The sequence below is a fragment of the Mus musculus genome, chromosome 3, assembly GCF_000001635.26.
Source record: "Mus musculus strain C57BL/6J chromosome 3, GRCm38.p6 C57BL/6J".
Classification (NCBI taxonomy): Eukaryota; Metazoa; Chordata; class Mammalia; order Rodentia; family Muridae; genus Mus; species Mus musculus.
In genome coordinates, this window is record NC_000069.6 from 88,740,747 (window position 1) to 88,763,982 (window position 23,236).

At 47.6% G+C, this 23,236-nt stretch overlaps 1 protein-coding gene across 4 annotated transcripts in view; it reads right to left on the reverse strand.

The window, feature by feature from the left end:
- Nucleotides 1-3,952: 3,952 nt before the first annotated feature.
- Syt11 (synaptotagmin XI) overlaps nt 3,953-23,236 on the reverse strand; it is a 30,461-nt gene continuing 11,177 nt past the window's right edge. For 2 of the 4 annotated variants that reach the window (XM_006501348.1, XM_030252576.1), the window contains exons 3-5: nt 20,980-21,803; nt 8,033-8,156; nt 3,953-7,264 (exon numbers count right to left, since the gene is read on the reverse strand). In XM_006501348.1, coding sequence (XP_006501411.1) covers nt 6,954-7,264; nt 8,033-8,156; nt 20,980-21,803 — 1,259 coding nt within the window. In that variant the 3' untranslated portion in view covers nt 3,953-6,953. The remainder of the gene's footprint in view (nt 7,265-8,032; nt 8,157-20,979; nt 21,804-23,236) is intronic. The other 2 variants (NM_018804.3, XM_006501350.3) reach the window with 2 other exon arrangements.

A 23,236-nucleotide genomic window follows, 5' to 3' on the forward strand; every position in this document is an offset into this window, starting at 1 on the left:
AAGGGTTCTTTGGAAAGTCAGTTGTTTTGTGTCACGGCACTCTGGTGGAGTCAGCTTGACAAAGCGAAAGCTGGGAAGCTGGTTCATGAAGCAAAGAGTTTCAAGGAAACCCCCTTCCCGGGGTCTGGCATTTTCTCCCTAATCTATATAAACCATAAAATTAATTTTTCCATTCCCGCATTAGTCTAGTGTATGGATCCACGTGCTCTTTATTTAGTATTACCTTATTGTAAATGCCTTTTAAGATTGTATCCTGAATTAGCTAAAGCCTTTCCCAGTGTTCCAAAATTCCAGTTAGCAGCAAGGAGTTTAACCTATTCAGTAACTAATTAAGCACTACAATAAAATCATAGCCATTAACTCAGTTGTCTATAGTAAGAGACTAAAATTCTCACTAAGATAAAAATTTCATTACAAACTACATTCCATACCAAGAGTAAGTTAATACACTATCCTAGTAATGAGGATCCTTCAGACAAGATAATTAAACAAGGCCTAGAGAATTTCGGGGTCAGTGACACTACATTATTCTTGAGGCGTGTCAAGAGTTAACAACCCTGGTGCTATTAACACTAAGTGTAAAACTCTTGCCTGGCAGAAGGTGCTAATCTCTAGTGTAAACATTTATCTGGTCCCTACAAATTCCCTTTGACATCACTCCCCTTGCATCTGTGCTAATCTCTAGTGTTAAACATTCATCTGGTTCCTTTTGAAGTCACTCCTTTTGCACCTGGAAAAATTCAATGTGCCTTATTCTGTTATGATTTGCAATTTACTCTGTATTATAAAAAGTCTGAGGCTTGACTGGAACATTACATTCAGATCCAACACCTTTCTTGTGTGTGTGTCTGTCTGTCACCCCATCCGACTCTTTGCCCATCTGCTTAAGAGATCCCGTTCCACGAAGACAAGGGGCCCAGAGGGTCTGCGGCAGTTTTAGATGGTGTTTTGCTGGGGCAAACATGTGAAAGAGTGTTTTCCTGAAGTGGCCAATGTTAGCAGCAGCAGCAGCTCAATCCACTCGCAAACACTTCATGGATACACCAGCAGTCCTGTTGGGTAGAGTCAGGATAGTAAACACGAATCAGCAGTGGTGGTACCAACTAGCAGAGACAGCCAGGCCTCAGCCTTCACACAAGTCAGCAGGAGGGGCCAGGGCCAACAAGCATTGCCCAGTTAGCTCTACACGCAAGCCAAGCTCAGCCTCCGACGATAGCCGGTGAGTTCTATTTGTACCCTCCAAACATCATGTGTCTTCCATGGATCTTGTCACAGTGTGTGAGTTTGTCTCAGTCAGTCTGTCAATCAGCCCAAGTCCAGGAAAGCACCAAATACGCTGTGTCGTACCACCAGAAGTTTTTTGGTGAGTTTCTCTCTATGGAGTCCCGACATATGGAGCTTAACTTCAAGATGTAAGGCGGACCAATTGTGTGTCGTTAGCAAAGAATCCTTCATCGCGTGTCCTTTCACGTGCTTGCTTTAGCAGAATGCCCTCTCTACTGTGTCTGCTTCAGTGAAATGTTCCTTCATGAGTCTGCCTTAGCCTCTCCCTTGTGTCCACTTTAGCTAAAAGTTCCTTCACGTTTGCCCCAGCAAAACACCATCCAACCGACTTTCCAAAGAACCCTTGTTTCCAATTCACTGTCTTAAAACTAAAAAAAAAAAGAAAAAGAAAGAAAGAAAAACTGATGTGAATGACTCTGAAAGAACAGAGCTTCTGCTGCTGGTTTTCTCTGTCCCTTATGGGGACACTGTTCACCCAGCACATTAGGAAAATGAGTTCTGATGAAAACCCAGCAGTCAGGAAGTGGAGGGAGGGGACAGTGAGCTTGAAATCAGCATAGTCTAAAAATCAAACAAACCAAGAAAAAGAGTGAGGCACTCCAGCCTCCATCCTCTGGAGGCAGAGAGGCCACAGCCACCTTCTCAGCATCTCCTCCCTGGAGTACTGCCCAGTCCTGTTTCCTGTTTCTGCAGAGCACCTCAGAGTTCTAAGTGTACATTTATCACAGTGATGTTTGGTTAATGCCTGTCTCCTGTTAACCATCTCTAACAGGACTCTTGCTTAGCAATGGCTCATATCCCCTAAGACTCGCATTTAGTGAATTACCTGTGTTGGCTTTTTTGTTTGTTTGTGTTTTGTTTTGTTTTCGAGACAGGGTTTCTCTGTATAATCCTAGCTGTCCTGGAACTCACTTTGTAGAATAGGCTGGCCTCAAACTCAGAATCTGCCTGCCTCTGCCTCCCGAGTGCTGGGATTAAAGGCATGTGCCATCACACCCAGCTGTGGGTTACCTTTTTGGGGCTGAAGTAAGAACGCAGAGGGAGCACTGCCAAAAAAAAAAAATTCTTTTCTTCGTTTGTATTGTTTGAGACCTGGGACAATTTTATTAAGAGTGTAAGAGAAGCCAGGCAGTGGTGGCACACACCTTTGATTCCAGCACTTGTGAGGTAGAGGCAAGCGGATTTCTGAGTTTGAGGCCAGCCTGGTCTACAGAGTGAGTTCCCGGATAGCCAGGGCTACACAGAGAAACCCTGTCTCCAAAAACCAAAAACCAAACCAAAACAAACCAAAACAAAAGAGTGTAAGAGAAAACAGGGCAAGCAAACTGCAAACTGTGCAGCCGAGAGGAAGGGTGATGGGGGAGGAGAGAAGTCCTGACAGTGAGAACGCCCTGCACACCAGGGAAGGCAGGCCAGGCCTGTGGGAAAGAAAGCAGAAAATGAAGTGTCTGAGAGTAGCTCAGATGCAGGGCCAGGCTTAGCTGAGCTGTCCGGTAAAGCTCGGTGGGTCACTGGAGTAGGGTTTTCTTTGGAATAAATCTCTTCATTTAAAGGAACAGAGTAATCATCAATACTATACCCTACCATCTCAGGGGTAGAGAGATGACTCAGAGGTTAAGGGTGCTTGCTGCTCTGCAGAGAACCTAGGCTTTTTCCCAGTACCCACACGGTAGTCTACAACCACCTGTTGTAGTCTGTTGTAGTCTACTCCACCTCTCTCTCTCTCTCTCTCTCTCTCTCTCTCTCACACACACACACACACACACACACACACACACACACACACGGTGCACATACAAACAGGCAAACACTCCTACACATAAACAAGTCTAAAAACAAAAAAACCTTCCGTTCTCTCCACTGGGGGCTGTGGCCTTACAGCTCACACCTATTTTATAGGACTGTAACCCAGAGCTGCAATGAAGTGCTGTCTACAATCACAGTCCTCACCCAGCTTCAAGAAACCCAGGCTGCAGGCCGGGCGGGTGTGGTGGTGCACACCTTCAATCCCAGCACTCGGGAGGCAGAGGCAGGCAGATTTCTGAGTTCGAGGCCAGCTTGGTCTACAAAGTGAGTTCCAGGATAGCCATGAAAGGAAATAAAACTTGAGACATGTGATTCATGTAATTTATGTCAAATAGCCCAAAGAGTTGTTTGTGAGCTTTGAAACCTGGGGCTGAGAACATAGCAGAACAGGCCAGGACATGCCCGGGCAGGCCCGTTGTTACATGTCCTGACTGGCCTAGTGCCTCTCTATCTCTCGCCCTTCAGACAGTCTGTTGATGTTTAAATGGACCAATCATGTGAAACCGTGCCAATTCCTCCCCAGCCCCACCCCTTTTCTATAAAAGTCCCTAGCTTCCAAGCCTCGGGGTCGAAACCACTGTCTCCTGTGTGAGATACATTTCGAACCGGAGCTCCGCAATTATGGCTCCACCATGTGGTCGACACCTCTGTCTCCTGCGGGCCGGAGCTCCGTCATTAAACTACCTCATGCTTTTTCATCAAGATGGTTGTCTGTTCGTGATTCTTGGGTGCGCGCCAAACGGGAATTGAGTGGGGCTTTCCCCACTAGGTTCTTTCAGCCAGAGCTATTCAGAGAAACCCTGTCTCAAAAAAACAAAAAAACAAAACAAACAAACAAAAAGAAACCCAGGCTGTAGCACTGTGCCTATTTAATCAGAATCAGTCTTTATTCTGCACGTGTGTGGCGCATTAACAAGGTCCACATACAAGATAGCATTACATATTGCAGGTTAGCGTCACAGCAGTATGCAATTTCACACAGTTCATGTTAGCTTTTTCCATTTTTTTTTCTTTTTAGTTTGACACTTGTATTTTTTTTTTCTTGAGTTTTATTTTTACAAGAGAAGACACAAGGTAAAGAAAGACGACCACTTTGGAGAGGGATCGTGGTGAGGGCAATGTCACTATGACCAGTGTTAAAATTTTGTCTTCCTATCCCCCTCCTAAGTAGGGCCCCCTGGTCCCACACAGCCTTCTGTCTGCTCTCCAGCACAGCATTGTCCATAAACATGTACACTGTGGCCGTGCTGAGAACCAAAAGAAGGAAGAACTCAAGAGGGAACTTCTGATATTGTGAATAGCTCTCAGAGTTCCCAAAGAGTCAAGAAATCTCCATAGACAGATTGGCTGCTGGGAAATCAGGAGTGACCTTTCCCTAACCTATTCCTAACCACAAGAGCCTTGTGCAAAAGCTAGGAAGCGACTCTCTTGTCTTTCATTGGACAGGGAGAGGCATTCTGCCTCTACCCACATCAGCGAGCTCTGTGAAGAACAGATGTGACAGCCAGAGTCAGCTAAGAAGCTCTAGGGTACCGCGTCCAGGGCATGATGGATCAGGCCTGAGGTAGGAGGGAGGAATCCTGTACTGCCCACCCCGACAGACACCGAGGCAGCCCCGAGCCTGTAGAAGTACTGGCTCCTCCACCAGCACCCTCTGCTCTGCAGACCCAGAGGATGCAAGGGATTGAGCTGCAGCGGGATGGGGAAGGGAGGAGCGCTGTTTCCCAGACTTCTCAGGGGGAGCAACAGAGGCACACACAGCGGGACAGAGGCCAGGCTCCACCTGTCACTTCGCATCTTCTCCGAGGAGCTGCTCAGTGACTTCTGATCTTTACACATTAAGGCGACGAAGAGGAACCATTTCCTTTTTTTTTTTTTTTTTTTTTTTTCCCTAATGGGGCTTAGAATGCTCCTGCCGGGTTTTCATTAAACTATGTCAAAATGCCTTTTTAGAAAACAAAAAGTATTTTCTTCTACGTATGATACAATATTTACATTCCATGGGTTAAAGGACAGGGACTAGTGGTGTGATCCCAGCTGATGGCGAGACACTGAGTCAGATGATGGGATGGAAGAGCTATCAGTAGCAAGAGCACAGTGGGGCTGCCTGCCTGTACAGCACTGCTCTGCCTTGCCAAGAGTCGGCAGAAAACAAAAACAAACAAAAACAGAAGCAAAAGCAAAACCAACCAAACAAAAAGCAAATGAAAGGTTGCAGGGGGGCAGAGTGGATTCAGATCTACAAGCACGAGGGGAACCACCAAAGGCATTGTCACCAACCCTCTCCATGGAAAGTCAGCTGGTCCACCCCTTCTCAGAAGCAAGCTAGAAAGTGACGGTCTTTAGGGACGTGGGCACTTCAGTTACAGCTAATCTTTCAGGCCCTGGATCAAGCTGTTTCTCATCTGACTGAGATCCTCTTCAGGCTGTCAAAGTCGGCACTGCCCATCCACTCTCACCCCTCGTTCCCAAAGCCTCCATGTGGAGACCTGGATCTGAACTGCAGCACAGTGTGCAAGCTCTGCACTGTGTTGTGCAGTGGCAGAGAGATGGTGAAACTTTGGTTTCCACCCTTCACCGTGTGGGGAGACTCCCAGTTCTCCAGCCGTGCGCTTCTGCTGAGGAGAGTGGGGCTCTCAAGGCATTCACATGATCTTACTACTCAGCCCCACGTGGCTTTCTTCTTTTTTTTTTTTTTTTTTTTTTTTTTTTTTTTTTTTGGTTTTTTGAGACAGGGTTTCTCTGTGTAGCCCTGGCTGTCCTGGAACTCACTTTGTAGACCAGGCTGGCCTCGAACTCAGAAATCCGCCTGCCTCTGCCTCCCGAGTGCTGGGATTAAAGGCGTGTGCCACCACCGCCCGGCCCACGTGGCTTTCTTAAGAGCCATTACTGTAAAACTCAGGGAGAAAGAGTCCTTTCTGGGGCCCATTTCCTTAAGAGACAGAAAGCAACCTGTGTTGGCAGCTACATAATGTGGAGACACCAGAGCTTCAGAAGCAGCTCTGGAAAAGTAAAAGCCAGTGTAACCTTTCAAACCTAGCACTGCTGACCACCGATGAAGAGCCTACCACAGAGGGCCACGTGGGCATCTTATTTCCTCCTCTGTCCCCTGACCTGCAAGTCGCATTCAGGATATGCTGTGCTCACAGGTCCCTCCCCAGGTGATATCTCCATAGCAACTAGAGAAATCAGCTAGTGAGTCCTAAGTCCAGCCCCACCTCTCCTGTGCTCACGGGGATATCTCTAGTCACTGGCTGCCTGTTAGCCTTTTACAGCACACACCCCATTCTCAATTACTCTTTTTCCTGGAAACCCAACTCTTTTCTTTGCTTACTACAGACCTCAGGATTTGGAACTCAGCCAAAGAGCAGAGATGTGAGAGGTGACAGAAAAAAGGACTGGATGACGGGAACGCGGGGCTTTACAAGGGCAGACTTTTCTCCTGCAGTGATGGGGGACTGGAATAACCCAGAGAAGCCTGATAAAGAGAGGCCAATTTCAGGGGATCAGCAAATACAATTCGGCACAAAACACAATTTTCATGGATTAAAATCTGCAACTTGATATTGGTTAGGCTAATTTCTTGTTTGTATTAGACATGCAAGTATAAGGTTACATTGTTATATATAGACTTGGGGTCTTTCCTTCTCTTCCCCCCTCATTTTTAAAAACAAAAGATCGTCTAGTGCCTTGCAAAGAAGAAAGCAATCCTCACGCTAAGAACCAATCTGCAGCTGTGTGGAGTGTGAGGTTCTTCGTGTGGTTTGTTCTGTAAGAAATCTTCTTCTACGACTAAAATGAGGTTTTGAGTCAGCTTCTCTGTCACCTCTCCCCGCCATGTGCCTCCCCACCTGGCCCCAGGGTTAGTACTCGCTCAGACTGTGCCACTTGGCTATGGGCTTGCGGGGACTCTCGCAGACCTCTCTCCAGTGTTCCGCACCACTGGTTGTGACACTGTGTGCCCCCAAGATCAGCCTCCCTACCACCTCATTCTTAGTAGTGCGATCGAAGTCAATGACAAGGAACTCGATGCTGATATCAGGCAGAAGGTCGGTGGGGATGTCATAGATGAACGACTCATTGAAGACGGGGTTCAAAGTGCACTTCTTTACATGGGTTTTCTTCTTGGCAATGCGTTTTCTGCCGTAGTAGACGTTCACCTTGACATAAGGATCTGGAGCCCCCAAAGAGAAGAAGAAGAGAGACAGGCCTATGACACGGTCCTCTGCTGTGTGCTGGTTCTGTGTTTAGAATTCTAACAGTGGTTCTCAACTTGTGGTTCATGACCCCTTTGTGGGTTGAAGGACCATTTCACAGGGGTCATAGCAGTTATCCTGCATATCAGATATTTACACTATGATTCGTAACAGGAGCAAAATTATAGTTATGAAGTAACAATGAAAATAATTTTATGGATAGGGTTCACCACAACATGAGGAACTGTGTTAAAGTGTTGCAGTTTTAAGAAGGTGGAGAACACAGGTTTAGATGGAAGAGACACTGTTTTCCTCATCTTTGCTGACTGACCATCACATCTTCAGTGATTGCACCATGAATGTACACAGACTACACATGAGTCTGGCTGCCTAGCCTGGGGTGGGGCAGGGGGAACAAGCAGGTGATGAGTGTAGAATAAGGTGTAGGCCTGCAGAAATCAGGAAGCACTGTCAAGGACATGGGGACGAACATATTACTGCAGTCTCTTTTATAACTCTCACCTGAAGTAACCACTCCAGCATGCATGAGGTTAGAATACCCTTGGTTTATCAAGCACCACTGTAGCTGGGAACCTATTGGCTCATTATGGGGAGTAAACACAAACAAAAGAGTAGGTGGACCATGAAAAAGGGCAGGGATCTAGACATGGAATATGTCAGGGCCATGGTGAGGGGCTGCGGTGGGGTCGGTTCAGTCAGAGAAACAGGTTGAAGTAAATAGCTGCTACCTGAGAGACCGGTGATATCCATCTTCGGCAAGTGTCTGGCTTTGAGGACCACCACTGTCATTCTCTGTGCGACGGGCTGGTATGACAGAGATACCTGGAGTTCCCCTCTGCTAATGCACTTCTGTAAGGGAGAGGCCTCAGGTCAGAATCCTGGCAGGAGAGCTGGAGACTAGAGAGCTATGTGCAGAGGGGAGGGAAGAGAGCCTGCATGTGGGTGTGCTCAGGGACAAGTAAGAGCTATGGATTCAGGTTAGGTACAGCAGCACCATCAACAGAGCCAGAGCTCTGAAACCTACACTGGCTGATTTAAAGCTGATTCCCATGTCCACCCTTGTGTGTGTGTGTGTGTGTCTGGGGATGGAATTTAGGGTCTCCTGAATATTAGGCTAGTACTCCACCACTAGTTGGGCAGTCAAATCTCAGGACTCCAGAGGTCGACATATGAGTTTGAGGCTAGCCTGGCCAGCCAGGGCTGCATAATGAAAGCCTGTTTACCATAGGATGCACATGCTCACATTTCTTCTCTCTGTCTCACAGGGCCTCACACTCTGTATACATAGGATGGCCTGGATCTACTGATCCTCCTTGCCTCCAGACCCCAGTGTTTTGTTAACAGTTATGCACTGTCAGCTTGGTCAGGCTATTCCTTCTCAGTGTGTTGTCACAAGTTAGTAAACATTCCTGAACTTTTTCTGCTCCTTCCTCGGAAAAACAGAAACCCTCCCTCACAGAATCATTAGGAATGCTGGGTAAACCAAATTTTGTAAACGGCAGCTGTGTTCAGCATGTAGCGGCTTCTAATTTGGTTCTTAAGATTAAAGGTGGGTAGGGGTCAGTGCTGGAGACTCAGTAACTCCAGCTCCAAGGTATCCAGCTCCCACCACTGGGCTTCAATTGTCTTTGCACACACATGGTATATACTTACACAGACACATACATTTAAAAACAAACTGGGGACCAGACAGATGCTCTCTTGGTAAAGTGTTTGCTTTGACAGCGTGAGGACCTGAGTTTGGGTTCCTTGGCATCTGTGTGAAACTTTAAAGGAGAATTGAGATCACCATCCTGGCAGCACGTGCCAGGATTCCCAGTGCTGGGAAGTGGAGACAGGCCATCCCTAGAGCTCACTGGTCAGCCCCCAGATTCAGTGAGAGACCTCATTTCAAAACACAGAGAAGAGCCAGGTGTGGTGGCACACCTTTAATCCCAGCACTTGGTAGGCAATGGCAGGGAGATCTCAGTGGGCAGCCTGGCCTACAGAGTGAGTTCCAGGACAGCCAGGGGTGTGCAGAGAGAGCCTGTCTCAATAAACAAACAACAAAATCCACAAAGGGGTGGTAGTGGTGGTGGTATTAGGATGGCTCATTGAGTACAGCTGCCTGCTATCAATTGTTTTTTTTTTCGGTTTTTTGAGACAGGGTTTCTCTGTATAGCCCTGGCTGTCCTGGAACTCACTCTGTAGACCAGGCTGGCCTCGAACTCAGAAATCTGCCTGCCTCTGCCTCCCAAGTGCTGGGATTAAAGGTGTGTGCCACCACTGCCCAGGCTGCCTACTATCAAATTTAAACCCTGGAAAGTACCAAGTGAGAAAACAGATCCCTTCAGGCTACCTTCTGACTTCATCTGTGCATCGTGGCAAGCACTGCCTGCCCCAAATTAAGAAATAAATGTTAAGGAAAAAAAAAAAAAGGTGGGCTGGAGAGATGGCTCAGTGGTTAAGAGAACATTGGCTGCTCTTCCAGAAGTCCTGAGTTCAATTCCCAGCAACCACAAGGTGGCTCATGACCATCTATGAAGGGATCTACTGGCATGACTCCTACACTTTAAAAATATATATAAATAAACAAACTTAAAAAAAAGTTGGGGCTGGTGAGATGGCTCAGTGGGTAAGAGTACCTGACTGCTCTTCCGAAGGTCAGGAGTTCAAATCCTAGCAACCACATGGTGGCTCACAACCATCCGTAACAAGATCTGACTCCCTCTTCTGGAGTGTCTGAAGACAGCTACAGTGTACTTACATATAATCAATAAATAAATCTTAAAAAAAAAAAAAAAAGTTGTAGCAAGACCAAAGAAGATATTCAAGTCAGCTTGTGGCCTCCACACACAGACTTGAACTGGGCGTTGTGATACACAGATGTAATGCCAGTCCTTGAGAAGTCAGGAGCATCGGGGGTTCAAGGTCAGCCTCAGTTATATAGTCAGTTCAACCCCTGAACTACATAGACATTGTCTCAAAATGTTTTTCCTTGAGCTGTGTGTGGTGACTCAGACCTTTAATCTCAGGACTCAGAAGGCAGAGGCCAGTGGATCTTTGTGAATTTGAGGTCAGCCTGGTCTACACAGCAGAAAAGACTACATAGTGCATCTTTGTCTCAAAAAATGATGTCTTTGAAAATCACGGCTGAGACTGTAGTACAGTGGTAGCGCTTGTGCTTAGCATGTGAGAGTCCCTAGATTCAATCCTCAGGCACAGAACAACGAATGGCCTAGGGCATGATGCACACCTAATTTTCAGCACTTGGGAGGTGGACTAGCCCAGGGTATGTAATGAGTTATAAGTATCCTGAGATACACGATGAGACCATTTCAGAACCAAAAAGGGCTGGGGAGATGACTCAGGAAAGTGCTTGCTGCCCAGGCATGAGGGCTGACCTGCCTATAATCGCAGCACATGGGACACAGAGACTGGGATACCTGGAGCTGGCTGGCTAGCCAGTGTCTGACAAGGTCTGGATGGTGAGCTCAAGGTTCGGTGAGAGACCCTCCCTTGGTAGATCAGGTGGAAACCAATCGAGGAAGACACTGGACCTCAATCCTGGGCCTCCACATGCATGTGCACCCCCATACATGTGAGCACACACACACATCAAATGTGTTTTGGAAATTGTATGGTGGGAAACAGGAGATGGGGTTGCCTCTTCATTCTCCCTCACTACATGACCTGGGCAAGTGCTTGGAATGAATCTCTGGAGCCTGCTGGAACTTCACAAGGTGAGCTGCTGGTCAGTTCTCCCTGCCTGTGCACTGCAGTGCCCCTTTCCTCAGCCGACCCCCTTCTGCTCCTCACTGCCCTCTTTCTTGGTTCCCCAGCTTTAAAATTTAGTCCTACTTTGCATTTGAACCTTACAAGTCTTGCTGTGCTGTCCTGGATGGCCTCACTCCATTCCTGCCTCAGCTTCTCATCGTCAGGGTTACCGCAATGCCACACCTCGCCCAGGCCTAGGAACACTTGCTTGTTTTCAGACTGTGTAGCCCTGGCTGGCCTAGAACTCACCACAGCTGGTCCTGGACTCATCAGATCCTCCTTCTGCCTCCCCGGTGCTGTAGAGGAGTGGACCACACCAGTTCCTGGTTAGCTAATGAACAGCGTTTGGGTTCATAGCACACATCAGGTGTCGGGGTCCAGGGATTGGGAGACTAAGCGCTGCCATTCAGGGCCCAGCGATCATCGTACACTGAGGAGACAGAGCCCAGCACTCGAAAATGAGGCCTGGAAGACCAGCCTGGCCTACCAGAGCAAGACCCTATTTTATCTTTTAAATTATTTTATTACTATTTTATGTGATGGGTGCTTTGCCTGCATGTATGTTTGTAGACCACATTCACTTAGTGTTTGCAGAGGTCAGACAAGAAGAGGGAACTGGACCCCCTCTCGAACACAAGTCACAGGCAGTTGTGAGCTGTTATGTGGGTTCTGAGAATTGAACCCAGGTCCTCTGCAAGAGCTAGACGCTCAGAACCACTAGCTATCCCTCCAGCCTTGAAAACATTCCCCCTTTTTAAAAGATGATTTTTTTTCCAGCACTCAAGAGGCAGAGGGAGGTAGATCTTTGTGAGATCCAGGACAGCCAGGGCTATGTAGAGACCTTGACTGGAAAAAAGAAGTTTTTTACCCCTTCAGCTTGCTGCCCCTTCTCTCTTCTCCATCTTTCTGGCCCTCCTTTTCTAAATAGAAAGGCTGCCCTGGGGATCAAACTCAGGGCCTTATCCATTCTTGGCCAGCTACTGCCCCAGCCGCAGCCTTTGGCTTTTGGAATGCAAGTACAGGAGGAACTAGTAGACTTAAAAAAAAAAAAAAAAAAAAAAAAAGAAAAAAAAAGATTTATTTATTATAGCTTACATGGATGCCTGAAGGCCAGAAGAGGATACTAGATCTCATTACAGATGGTTGTGAGCCACCATGTAGTTACTGGGAATTGAACTCAGAATCTCTGGAAGAGCAAGCAGCCAGTGCTCTTAACCTGTGAGCCATCTATCCAGCCTTCAGATTGACATTTTATGACTTTTTCTCTGCTCAACTGAAGCTTCACATTTTGTTCTTTTTTTAGATTTATTAATTTACACACACACACACACACACACACACACACACACACACACACATATATATATATGAGTACACTGTAGCTGTCTTCAGACACACCAGAAGAGGGCATTACAGATGGTTGTGAGCCACCATGTAGTTGCTGGGAATTGAACTCAGGTCCCCAGGAAGAGCAGTCAGTGTTCTTGACCTCTGAGCCATCTCTCCAGCCCCATGTTTTGTTCTTATTTTGCTGTCATGATCGGCTCTTTGTGCCTATATATCCATGCCCGATTATAGCAGCTGTTTTCCTTGCCCACCTGTGTGCTTCTGGGTTGCTTCCTTTTGGAAGTATTCAGAAAATCTAAAGAGAGACCCTAATTTCACTTTCACAATTAGCTATAATCACATGGAAATCAATGCCTCTGAGAAATGCCCTCCAAAATACCAAGAAGGAGTTGTTCACTAGAATAGCTACCAGCTGGATGTGTCTTCATTAGCTTCAACTCATTAAAATTAAACGAGGAGAGGTTGAGGAGACAGTTCAGTAGTTAAGAGCACTTGTTGCTCTTGGAGGGGACAGAGTTCGATTCCCAACAACCACACGGTGGCTCACAGTCATCCACAGTCCCCATATCCAGGGACTCTAATCCCATCTTCCACATGTGACTTCACAGGCACCAGGCACACACGTGGTCCATACACAGGCAAAACACTGAAACATACATATGTTTTGTTTAATTGCAAACATTAGACAGGCAACTGGCATGCCGGCTGGAGAGTCAGAGCAATGGTTTAGCAGAGGACTTGGGTTTGTTCTCTGTACCCACGGGACAGCTCACAAATGTCTACACTCTAGTTCCAGGAGACCAATGTCGTCTTCTGACCTCTGAGGACACTGCAGGATGTGGTGCCTACACGTGGACAAACATTCACACACAAGGCAAAAAAATAGCTCCTAAATGAAAGTAGAATTCTTAGTCACATTAGCCATGGTTCGTGGTTCCCTAGCTGGTGACTGGTGCAAAGAAGACACGGGATGCTTTACTCCTGTACGGCAGATCCAGAAGGGATTTTTTTTTTTTTTTTTTTGCTACAAGTGATAGCACATTCCTGTAATTTCAGCTCTTAGGAAGCTGAAGCAGGAAGATTAGAGTTTGAGGTCAGCTTGAGCTATACAGCAAGAGCGTGTTTAAAAACCAACCAACCACACACACAAACCAGCTGTAGTGGGTGTGGTGGAGACTCCCTGTGATCTCTGCACTTGGGACAAAGTAGGAGAATCTGTTGCACACTGTTAGCCTCAGGTGGGCTGGAGAGACGGTGCAGCGGTTAAGCATGTCCACTTCTTGTTCAGAGACACTGAGTTTGCTTCCCAGGACCTATGTCATGTGGCTCATCGGTATCTGAGAGTCCGATTCTAGGGGATCTGATGCCCTCTTCTGGCCTCCTAGGATACTCACACACCAGTATACACACATAAATAAAAACATTACCCTCAGAGGCACAATCCTAACACTTGGAAGCAGAGGCAGTAGGATGTCTGTGAGTTCTAGGACAGCTAGGGCTATGTAGAGAGACTACCTACAAACAAACAAACAAACAAAGCAAAATAAAACTGTTCTTGGGGATGGAGAGATGGCTCAGCAGTCAAGAACACTTGCTGCTTTTGCAGAGGCCCTAGGCCCCATTCTTAGCATCACAACTGCCTGTAACTCCAGTTCCAGGGGATCCCATGCCTTCTTCTTATTTCTATGGGCTCCTGCATGCACATAGTTCACATATATACAGCCAAGCACACACACTCATACACATAAAATAAATGAGAGAGAGAGAGAGAGAGGAAGGAGAGAGAAAGAGAGAGAGGTTATTGCTTTTGTAGAGGAGCGGAGTTTGATTTCCTGCACCCATATCAGATGGTTCATAACCATACATGCTCACATAACCCCACACAAGCACACACACATAATTAAAAAAGAAAACATTTCCTTCTCAAAGACAAGCATTTTGGTCTTGTCCTTGGGGCTAATGGTGATCAATTTAATTGAAGAAGGGTTGTTTTTGCTGGAGTTGTCATCTTTCATAAATGTCCCTGCCTTCTAGTGGAACTGACAGATTTTTGGGGCTTGAATTGTGGAAAAAGAATAGGGTGGAATAAAAACAAAGTCGCATACCAAGGAGGAGCCTGCCGCTCACTTGGTGGAGAGTTTGCTGAGCGTTCCCAAAGCCCTGCATTTGATCCCGAGCACCATAGAAAACTAAACACGGCTGAGAAGAAAAGACAGGATCCAAAATTCAAGGTCAAAATCCATTTCTCCAGGGTCTCGGGAAAGCACCAGTTCTCATTGCCACATCAAGTCAATTTCTTTGCAACAGAAGACTACCCCAGAAAATTACAACTGATCAAATGCCTAGTTGTGGAGCCCCATCTCAACTGATGAATGTTCAGCATAGACTGTAAGAGCCAGGGGACCAGGAAGTCTGTTGTGAGACTCTGTGTCCTAGAAACGTCAGAGAAGCTACACACACATGAAGCCTCACCAACACGACTGCCTAGACAGGAGCTGAACAGAACTTTCACCTGGAATCCCACTGTTTAACAGGCCTTGGGGTCAGGAGTTCAAGGTCATCCAAAGTTACTCAAGAGTCTGCCGTAAAACTCCAAAAACCAGGCTGGAGAGACAGCTCATCAGAGAAGAATGCATGTTTTCCTGGGTTTGGAGGTGTTGGCTCACAACCTCTATAACTCTAGTTGTAGGGAATCCAACACTCTCTCTGGCCTCCCAGGGAACCAGGCACATGTGTGGTATACATAAACACATGTAGACAAAACACTCATAGACATTAAAAAAACAATCTAAAGAGGATATGTCCTTATCAAAAAAAAAAAAAAAAACCCACCAAATACCAAACCTACTTAACAAATATGATTACAGCTTAGAGCTGTGCACAGTGGTACATGCCTGTAAACCCAGCTGCTCCAAAGCCTAAAGATGGGGGATGGCAACCTTGAACCTCGATCCAGTAGCTTGGGGGAGACCCTCTCTCAAACCAAAACCTTTAACAGCAGCCCTGAAAGCTGTTTCAGAAGCCTAAGTTTCCTAGTTATTGTTTAAGGCTGTCTCCAGATTATCTGTTCTTGCAGAGTCCCTGTGCCCCATCCTAGTTCTCCGGGAAAATGGACAACTTCCGGTTTTCTCTCCTACATCATTCCTCAGACAGTAACCAGCCTCCTGGCCTCCTCCTCCTCCTCCTCTGGCTCTTTTCCTTGAGCAGCATGGCCACCCCACTCAGCTGCCTCTGTGCTATGAAGCCTGCGGCCATAACCTGCTGCCATCCATCATTCTGCAGGGAGGGCCAGATCTCTTTGCTCCCTGGACCCCCTCCCTTTTGCTTTCTATTGAATTCTCTGTTCGGGCTGCACTGTCAAAGGCTCTTTTGAGCCTCTGATGGCTGGGAGCTAGGCTGTTTTCCCAGTCCCTGGGCCCAGTCAGGCAAAGACCTCGTTGTGAAGCAAGCAAGCAGAGAGCCATGGAGAAGAGATTTTAGCCATGTCTGACAGGGCCTCTGCTGTGGTACAGTGGGCTAGAACCAGGATCCTGAAGGATCCACTGGGATCAATGGAAACCCGTGGAGGGCAGGTCCACTTCCTTGTAACTTGCTAAGCGCCTCCTTCAGAGTCATTTTTCTAACTAGAACCGGCTTATGTGCCCTCAATAAACCTTTTGTGGGACCAGAAGTCTGTAGGATCACTATGGCTCTAAATCACAGCCATGAGACAATGTGAGGGGAAACAGCTCTCTGTCCCTGGAATAGTAATATGCTTTCTTTCTCCTTCAGTCCCCATACTAGACTGGATGATCCAGACGTCACATGCAAATCTGAGATTTTAAGGATCCTCTCATTCCCATGACACTGCCCCAGGTAAGCAACTCGACCCAAGGAACACTGAGGCCATCTCATGATTCTGTCGTCCCCTCTGCCAGTCGGCTTCTCCCAGCTCTCTGCCTGTACCTCCTGTTCCAGGCTTAGGATGAGAATGAGAGTTCACTTATGATTATTAAATACAATATAAGGAAACAAAGCAGTTGCTTAAAAATTTATTTTCAAGGGCTGGAGTGAGCTCAGCAGTTAGAGCACTGGCTGCTCTTCTAGACAACCTGGGCTTGATTTCTAGCATCCGCATGGCCACTCACAACTGTCTGTATCTTCAGTTCCAGAGGATCCAATGCCCTTCTTTGGCCCCTATAGGTATTTGGTCCACAAGCATAATGCAGGCAAAATACCCATACACATAAAACAAAAATAAATTAAAAAACAATCAATTCCGGGCAGTGGTGGCACACACCTTTAATCCCAGTACTTGGGAGGCAGAGGCAGGCAGATTTCTGAGTTTGAGGCCAGCCTGGTCTACAAAGTGAGTTCCAGGACAGCCAGGGCTACACAGAGAAACCCTGTCTCAAAAAACAAACAAACAAAAACCCAAAAACCAAAACAACAACAACAACAACAACAAAAAATCAATTCCATAGTCCAGGCATTGAGGCACATACCTTTAATCCCAGCACTTTGCAGATAGAGGCCTGGTCTACATAGCTGGAGATATCTAGATCTACACAGTGAGATCCTGTCTCAATAAAATTTTCCCCTAGGGGCTGGTGTGCCTCACACCTTTGTACATGTTGGACAAGCACTGTACCTACTAAGCCATATTCTCAGCCTTCCTACACAGGAACCTTAGAAGGAGGGTTTGGTTGCAGTTACAAGCTATAAGAGGATGTCCTGGGCTGGGGATGTAGCTCAGTGTGTGTTAGACCCAGAGTTAGATCCCCAGCTCATCCCCCAGGCCCCTCTTTAGAAAAAACGATGCCTTTTAAAGATGAGCTGGAGAGTGAAATGTCTGGAGTAGTTCTGGCTGAAGCCCACACTTTGTCCTGAGGAGGATTTGGAGGCGGCATTTGGGCTCTTTGGCTGGGGATCCTGGGGATGAATAAAGGACAGACTCCCGGGTGCTGCTCAGAGATAAGGGCTCAGGAAGTGTGGGAGTCTGGCAAGCTCTGCTGTCCTGTTGGGGCCTCTCCTACTTCGATGTATTGCTCAGGATCCTAGCCCTGGCTTCATCCTCATGAAAGGAGTTAATAAAGTGGGAAGAAACTTGGCTCTCCCCAAGAACTCCTGGCAGTTTAGCAAATGCCATTGTCTGTGCTCTCTGCCCAGTGCCCTGGATTTGAGGCTGCTTTGTCTCCAGCCTGAATCAGTTCCTTTTTGGCCAGTCTTTTCCCAGCTGCAGCTCTCGGCACAGAGCCACCCCTCCCCCACAGTACTGGACTGTGAGCACACGAGTGGCCTGGAAGAGTGGTGGGTGCTGTTGGAAACAGCCCTCCTTCCAGGACAGACAAGGCTGAGCACTCGAGCCCTGTAAATGGAAGCCAGGAAACTGGAAAGCGAGGAGCAGAGACTGAGGAAAAGTAGGCAGGAGAAGGCAGAGGAGGGGACTTTCCCTTCTGTCGTCTCCACTGTCCCTTCCTGTTATGTCCTTTTTACCTTTTGAGCTAGGATGTCAAGTATTTTAGGCTGTTCTTGAACTTGTAGGGAAGGCTGACTTTGAATCTCTGAATCTCTTGCTTCTACCTCCTAAGTACTGGGGTTGTAGGTACCACCCTCCACTTTCATTTCATGTGGGACCAGGGATCTGTCCTAAGGTTCTGTACCTCATAGGCAAGCACTCTACCAACTCAGCCACATCCACAGCCCTTGTGTGAGTGTGTGTGCGTGTGTGTTTCTGAGACAGTTTCCTGCAGCCTCGGTTGACATTCAGCTTCCGAGAGCTGAGGATGACCTTGAACTCCTAAGCCTCCTCATCTCACCGACCAAGAGCTGGGATTTCAAGCCTCTGCCATGATGCCCAGTTCTCAAAGTCAGAATTGGCTAGTACAGGATTCCAGTACTCAGTCAGCAAAAGCAGGAGGATTATTGTAAACTCAAAGGCAGCCTAGGCAGAGTTGAGTCTCTAGCTGCATATGTAGCAGAAGATGGCCTAGTCGGCAATCAATGGGAGGAGAGGCCCTTGGTCTTGCGAAGATCATATGCCCCAGTACAGGGGAATGCCAGGGCCAGGAAGCGGGAGTGGGTGGGTTGGGGAGCAGGGCGGGGGTGGGGGGAGGGTATAAGGGGCTTTGGGGATAGCATTTGAAATATAAATGAAGAAAATATCTTAAAAAAAAAAAAAGGCAGCCTAGGCTATATAGTAAGTTCTAGGCCAGCCCAGTCTATGTATTAAGCTCCAGGCCATTGAGAATTACATAGTAAGACCCCATGTGTCACGAAATAAAACAATAAAAGTAAGTGCTGGAAATGTAGCTCAATTGATAGCGTGCATGCTTGCACGTACATGTGAGTCCTGGGTCTAACTCTCGCACTGCAGGCACTGTGTGCTAGTGCACACCTAAACCCCATGGGATTTAGCGCATGGGATGCAGGGAGGACAACAAGGAGTTCAAGGTCATCTTCAGTTCCACCAGATTCTTTTTGTGTGTGTGTGGTTTTTTTGAGACAGGGTTTCTCTGTGTAGCCCTGGCTGTCCTGGAACTCACTCTGTAGACCAGGCTGGCCTCGGACTCAGAACCTCTGCCTCCCGAGTGCTGAGATTAAAGGCGTGCCCCACCACGCCAGGCTGTTCCACCAGATTCTTGATCAACATTAAAAAATAAGTCTCAGGGCTGGAGAGATGGCTCAGTGGTTAAGAACACTGACTATTCTTCCAAAGGTCCTGAGTTCAATTCCCAGCAACCATTTGGCCTCTGGGTTGCAAACAAACACTGCCAACAACTGTCTTTTTCCTCCAATAAGGTGAGAACTTCTTAAGGATAATAATACGCCAGGCACGTTACCTGGTTCCTTATTGTGACCTAATGGGGGAGGCAGTGTTGTCAGCTGAGGGGAACAGACTGAGAGGAGTTAGGTGCCCACTGTCTTGCAGCTGGGACGCAGACGCTGAGGTGTCAGGCAGTCGATTCCAGCAACAGTGTGTACCAGCAGCCCTGTTCTGTCCCCCAACGTCCATGGATGAACTGCCAGGAGGGGTGGTTGTATATGCTCTGGAGGGGTGGTTGTATATGCTCTGAACTCAGGACGTTAATTCCAGAGTAATATTCCTGAACGGGGAGAGGGAGAAAGGGCAGTGTGGAGGCCCTGAGCTTCCTCCCAATGCAAAGCAGGGAGAGGAGTAGACGAAAGGTCTGTGTTAAAGGTTAGGGCTTGGAAAATGAAGCGCTGCGCTAAACTGAAGTCATAGCATGCTTATAAAAAGATATACACAGGGGCTGGAGAGATGGTTCGGTGGTTAAGAGCGCATGTTGTTCTCAGAGACTCAGTTCAGTTCCGAGCACCCACATCAGACAGTTAAACTCCAGCTCCAAGGAATCCAACTCCCTCTGGTGTCCTCAGGCAGGCGTGCACACTCACACACCCACAGACAAGAACACCCCCAAAGAAATAATATTAAGAATATTTTTCAAAGAAATGCTCAGGGACCATTGCGATGGCTCAGTGGGAAAGTGTGCTTGCTCTCAAGCCTGATCTGAATGGAGAGAAAAAAACCAACTCCTGCCAGTTGTTCTCTCATCTCCACAGACTTGCTGTGACACACATGTGACCCCCCCGGAACTTACAAATAAATAACATACAAATGTAAAAAAAGACATACAAAACAAGACAAAACAAAAACAAAAACAAAAAAAAAAAAGGAAAGCGGGAAGACACAGCCACGGCACACCTATAATCTCAGCACTTGGGAAACAGAGGCCGGGAGAGCCAGAGCTGAAGGTCATCTTTGGGCACAAATCCAGCTTAGGTTCCAGGCCAGTCTGGTCTACACGAGACCCTGTCTCAAAACTCGTGGAGCAGTGGTGACACACACATTTAATCCCAGCACTGGAGACAGAGGCAGGTGGAGTTCTGACTGAGCCTGCTCTATGGAGTGAGTTCTAGGCTACACATAGAAACCCTATCTCAAATAAACAAACAAAAAACAAAAACAAAAAATAGAAAATTTGGGCGCGGTGGTGCATGCCTTTAATCCCAGCACTTGGGAGGCAGAAGCAGGCAGATCTCTGTGAAGTTGACACCAGCCTATTAATGAGTTCCAGGATAGCCAGGGCTATATATAGAGAGAGACCCCCATGTCAAAAAAAAATCATAATAACATTCATACCCACCTAGGAAAGGAAGCTGAGGAAAAAGTGAATTAATTTTTATACTTTTTCAGCAGTGAGATGTATGCTCCCTCAAGGAAGAACACAGGTTCTAGAATATCAGGTTGACACCTTTATCCTTTAATTGTAATGGGTCCAGGGCTGGTGGACCAGTCTGTTCCACACAAGCTGGATGTAGCACTAGGATACCAAGCACTCAGTGTAAGCTTAGAAGCAACTTGCCCTTTCATCTCCCGGAATTTGCTTCATAGAGGAACACACCTGCCTGGCCTTCTGTTATCCTTTGAGCACAGCTTAGCTAAGAACTCAGTAACTTCTCTGTCACATGTCTTTGTTACCGGCTTTCTCCGGACCCTCCTCTCACTCCGCTGAGATCTGGCATGCCCCCTTCGACCATCCCTCCCCTGCATACCCCTCCTCCTCACCTGAATGTTCCTCTTGATGATGTCCCTGGTCAGCTGAACCTTGCCTGTGCTGGGGTCCACTCCAGCCAATGGCACCATGACCTCTCCGATGACGTCATCCCGAGAGAATCGATCAAAGCTGAGCACCAGGAAATGCAGCACCAGGTCCTGCAGCTGGCTGTACGGGATGCCGTAGAAGGTGAAGGTCTCATCGAACACCGGGTCCAGCGTCTTGCGAAGCACTCGGGTCTTCACTCGATGCCGCTTGTCCGGGAGAATGGTCATTTTGATGTAGGGATCGGAGCCCTGGGTCTGGTCATCCATCACTGGCAGCCCGTGAGCCTCTTGGATTGTCACCACCAGAGCTTTCTTGGGAAAGTTGTAGTCCACGGAGAAGGTAAGAGAGCCTAACATCACGTCTTCCTCTGGCGAGGATGGGGAGGTGGCTTTGCTCTCACCAGGGGTCAGGCTTGTCATGGGGCTCCTCAGTTCTTCCCCATAGTCTCTTTTGATGGGTAACTGGTCCATACAAGATGCAGGGCTAGGCCCTCTGGGATCCTTGTCGTGGCTCAGCAGGCCAGACTCCGCGTTTATTAACAGGTTCCCTCGTCCACTTTCCCTCCGAGGGCCATCTTTGTCTCTCCGAACTTTGATGATTTTCTTCTTGTTGCTGAGGGTCTCTGGGTAGATGCTAATGCCTTTCAGCATATGAATGAACTTGTATGGCGGGGTCTTGTGCTTCTTCTCTGCCTGCTGGTGGCAGCACGTCCACACAAAGACAGTCACTGAAACACACACCACCAGCACGGAGGCCCCGATGAGGCCAGCCGCTACCGGTGACACATCTGAAGACAGAGACCAGAGTTATGTCAAAACAGTATTTCCATTCTTGTTAAGAGTGTGCCTCTCCTGGGGCCAAACTAGTCCTCACTCCAGCCCCACAGTGGGAGCCCATCTGGGCTTTAGAGCTTTTCTGCTCACTGCCCAGGAGGTGACCCAAACCCTTGCCTTCCTGCTAAAGCCACAGAGCACATTTGCAAAGCTACTGTTGTTTGAGACAGGGTTTCATTATGTAACCCTGGCTGTCCTCCAAATTGCCATATAGACCATGCTGGCTTAGATCACACAGGGATTACCTGCCTCGGCCTCCCAAGTACTAGGATGAAAGGCTGGCTCACTTAGTTTCTTTATGTGCCTATGTAGTGTCTCATCTGATTTTGTTGTTGTTGTTCTTTTGGGTTTTTTGTTTGTTTGTTTTTCGAGACAGGGTTTCTCTGTGTAGCCCTGGCTGTCCTGGAACTACTCTGTAGACGAGGCTAGCCTTGAACTAAGAAATCCGCCTGCCTCTGCCTCCCAAGTGCTGGGATTAAAGGCATGTGCCATCACTGCCCAGCTTCATCTGATATTTTTTTTTTTTTTTAAAGATTTATTTCTTTATTTTACGTATATGAGTACACCATTGCTCTCTTCAGACACACCTGAAGAGGGCATCAGACCCCATTGCAGATGGCTGTGAGCCACCATGTGGTTGCTGGGAATTGAACTCAGGACCTCTGAAAGAGCAGTCAGTGCTCTTAACCGCTGAGCCATCTCCCCAGCCCCTCATCTGATATTTTAAAAAATGTATTATCATTGCATGTCTGTCTGTCTGTGCAGCCCGACAGAGCCTGGTGCCCATGGAGGGCAGAAGAAGGCATCTGATAATTTGGAACTGCCTGATTATTATTATATCATCTTCTTCTTCTTCTCCTTCTCCTCCTCCTCCTCCTCCTCCTCCTCCTCCTCCTCCTCCTCCTCCTCCTCCTCTTCTGTTTTTCGAGACAGGGTTTCTCTGTGTAGCCCTGGCTGTCCTGGAACTCACTCTGTAGACCAGGCTGGCCTCGAACTCAGAAATCTGCCTGCCTCTGCCTCCCGAGTGCTGGGATTAAAGGCGTGCGCCACCACTGCCTGGCCTGATTCTTCTTTTTTAAAACCTTTATAGCACTTGCAGATTTGATTGCTCAGTTTGATGTGTACTTCTCAGAAAGCAGAGTGTTTGAAGGTCACCTTTTGCGTGGGAATCTGTTCACCTCAACCACTGCACACGGCAGGAGCTGCGAGGCTGGTTTCAGGAAGGCATTCCAGTATACCCAGCACAGACTTGGAACAGCTAGACTCTTGCTTACTGATTGGCAGCTGTGTGGGGAGAGGGTATGGTGTTGAATGTAGTTGATCCTGGAAGGAATGGTCAGAGTGGGTACGAAGATGGCAGAGTACTGAGCCACGATGAGGGCCTCAT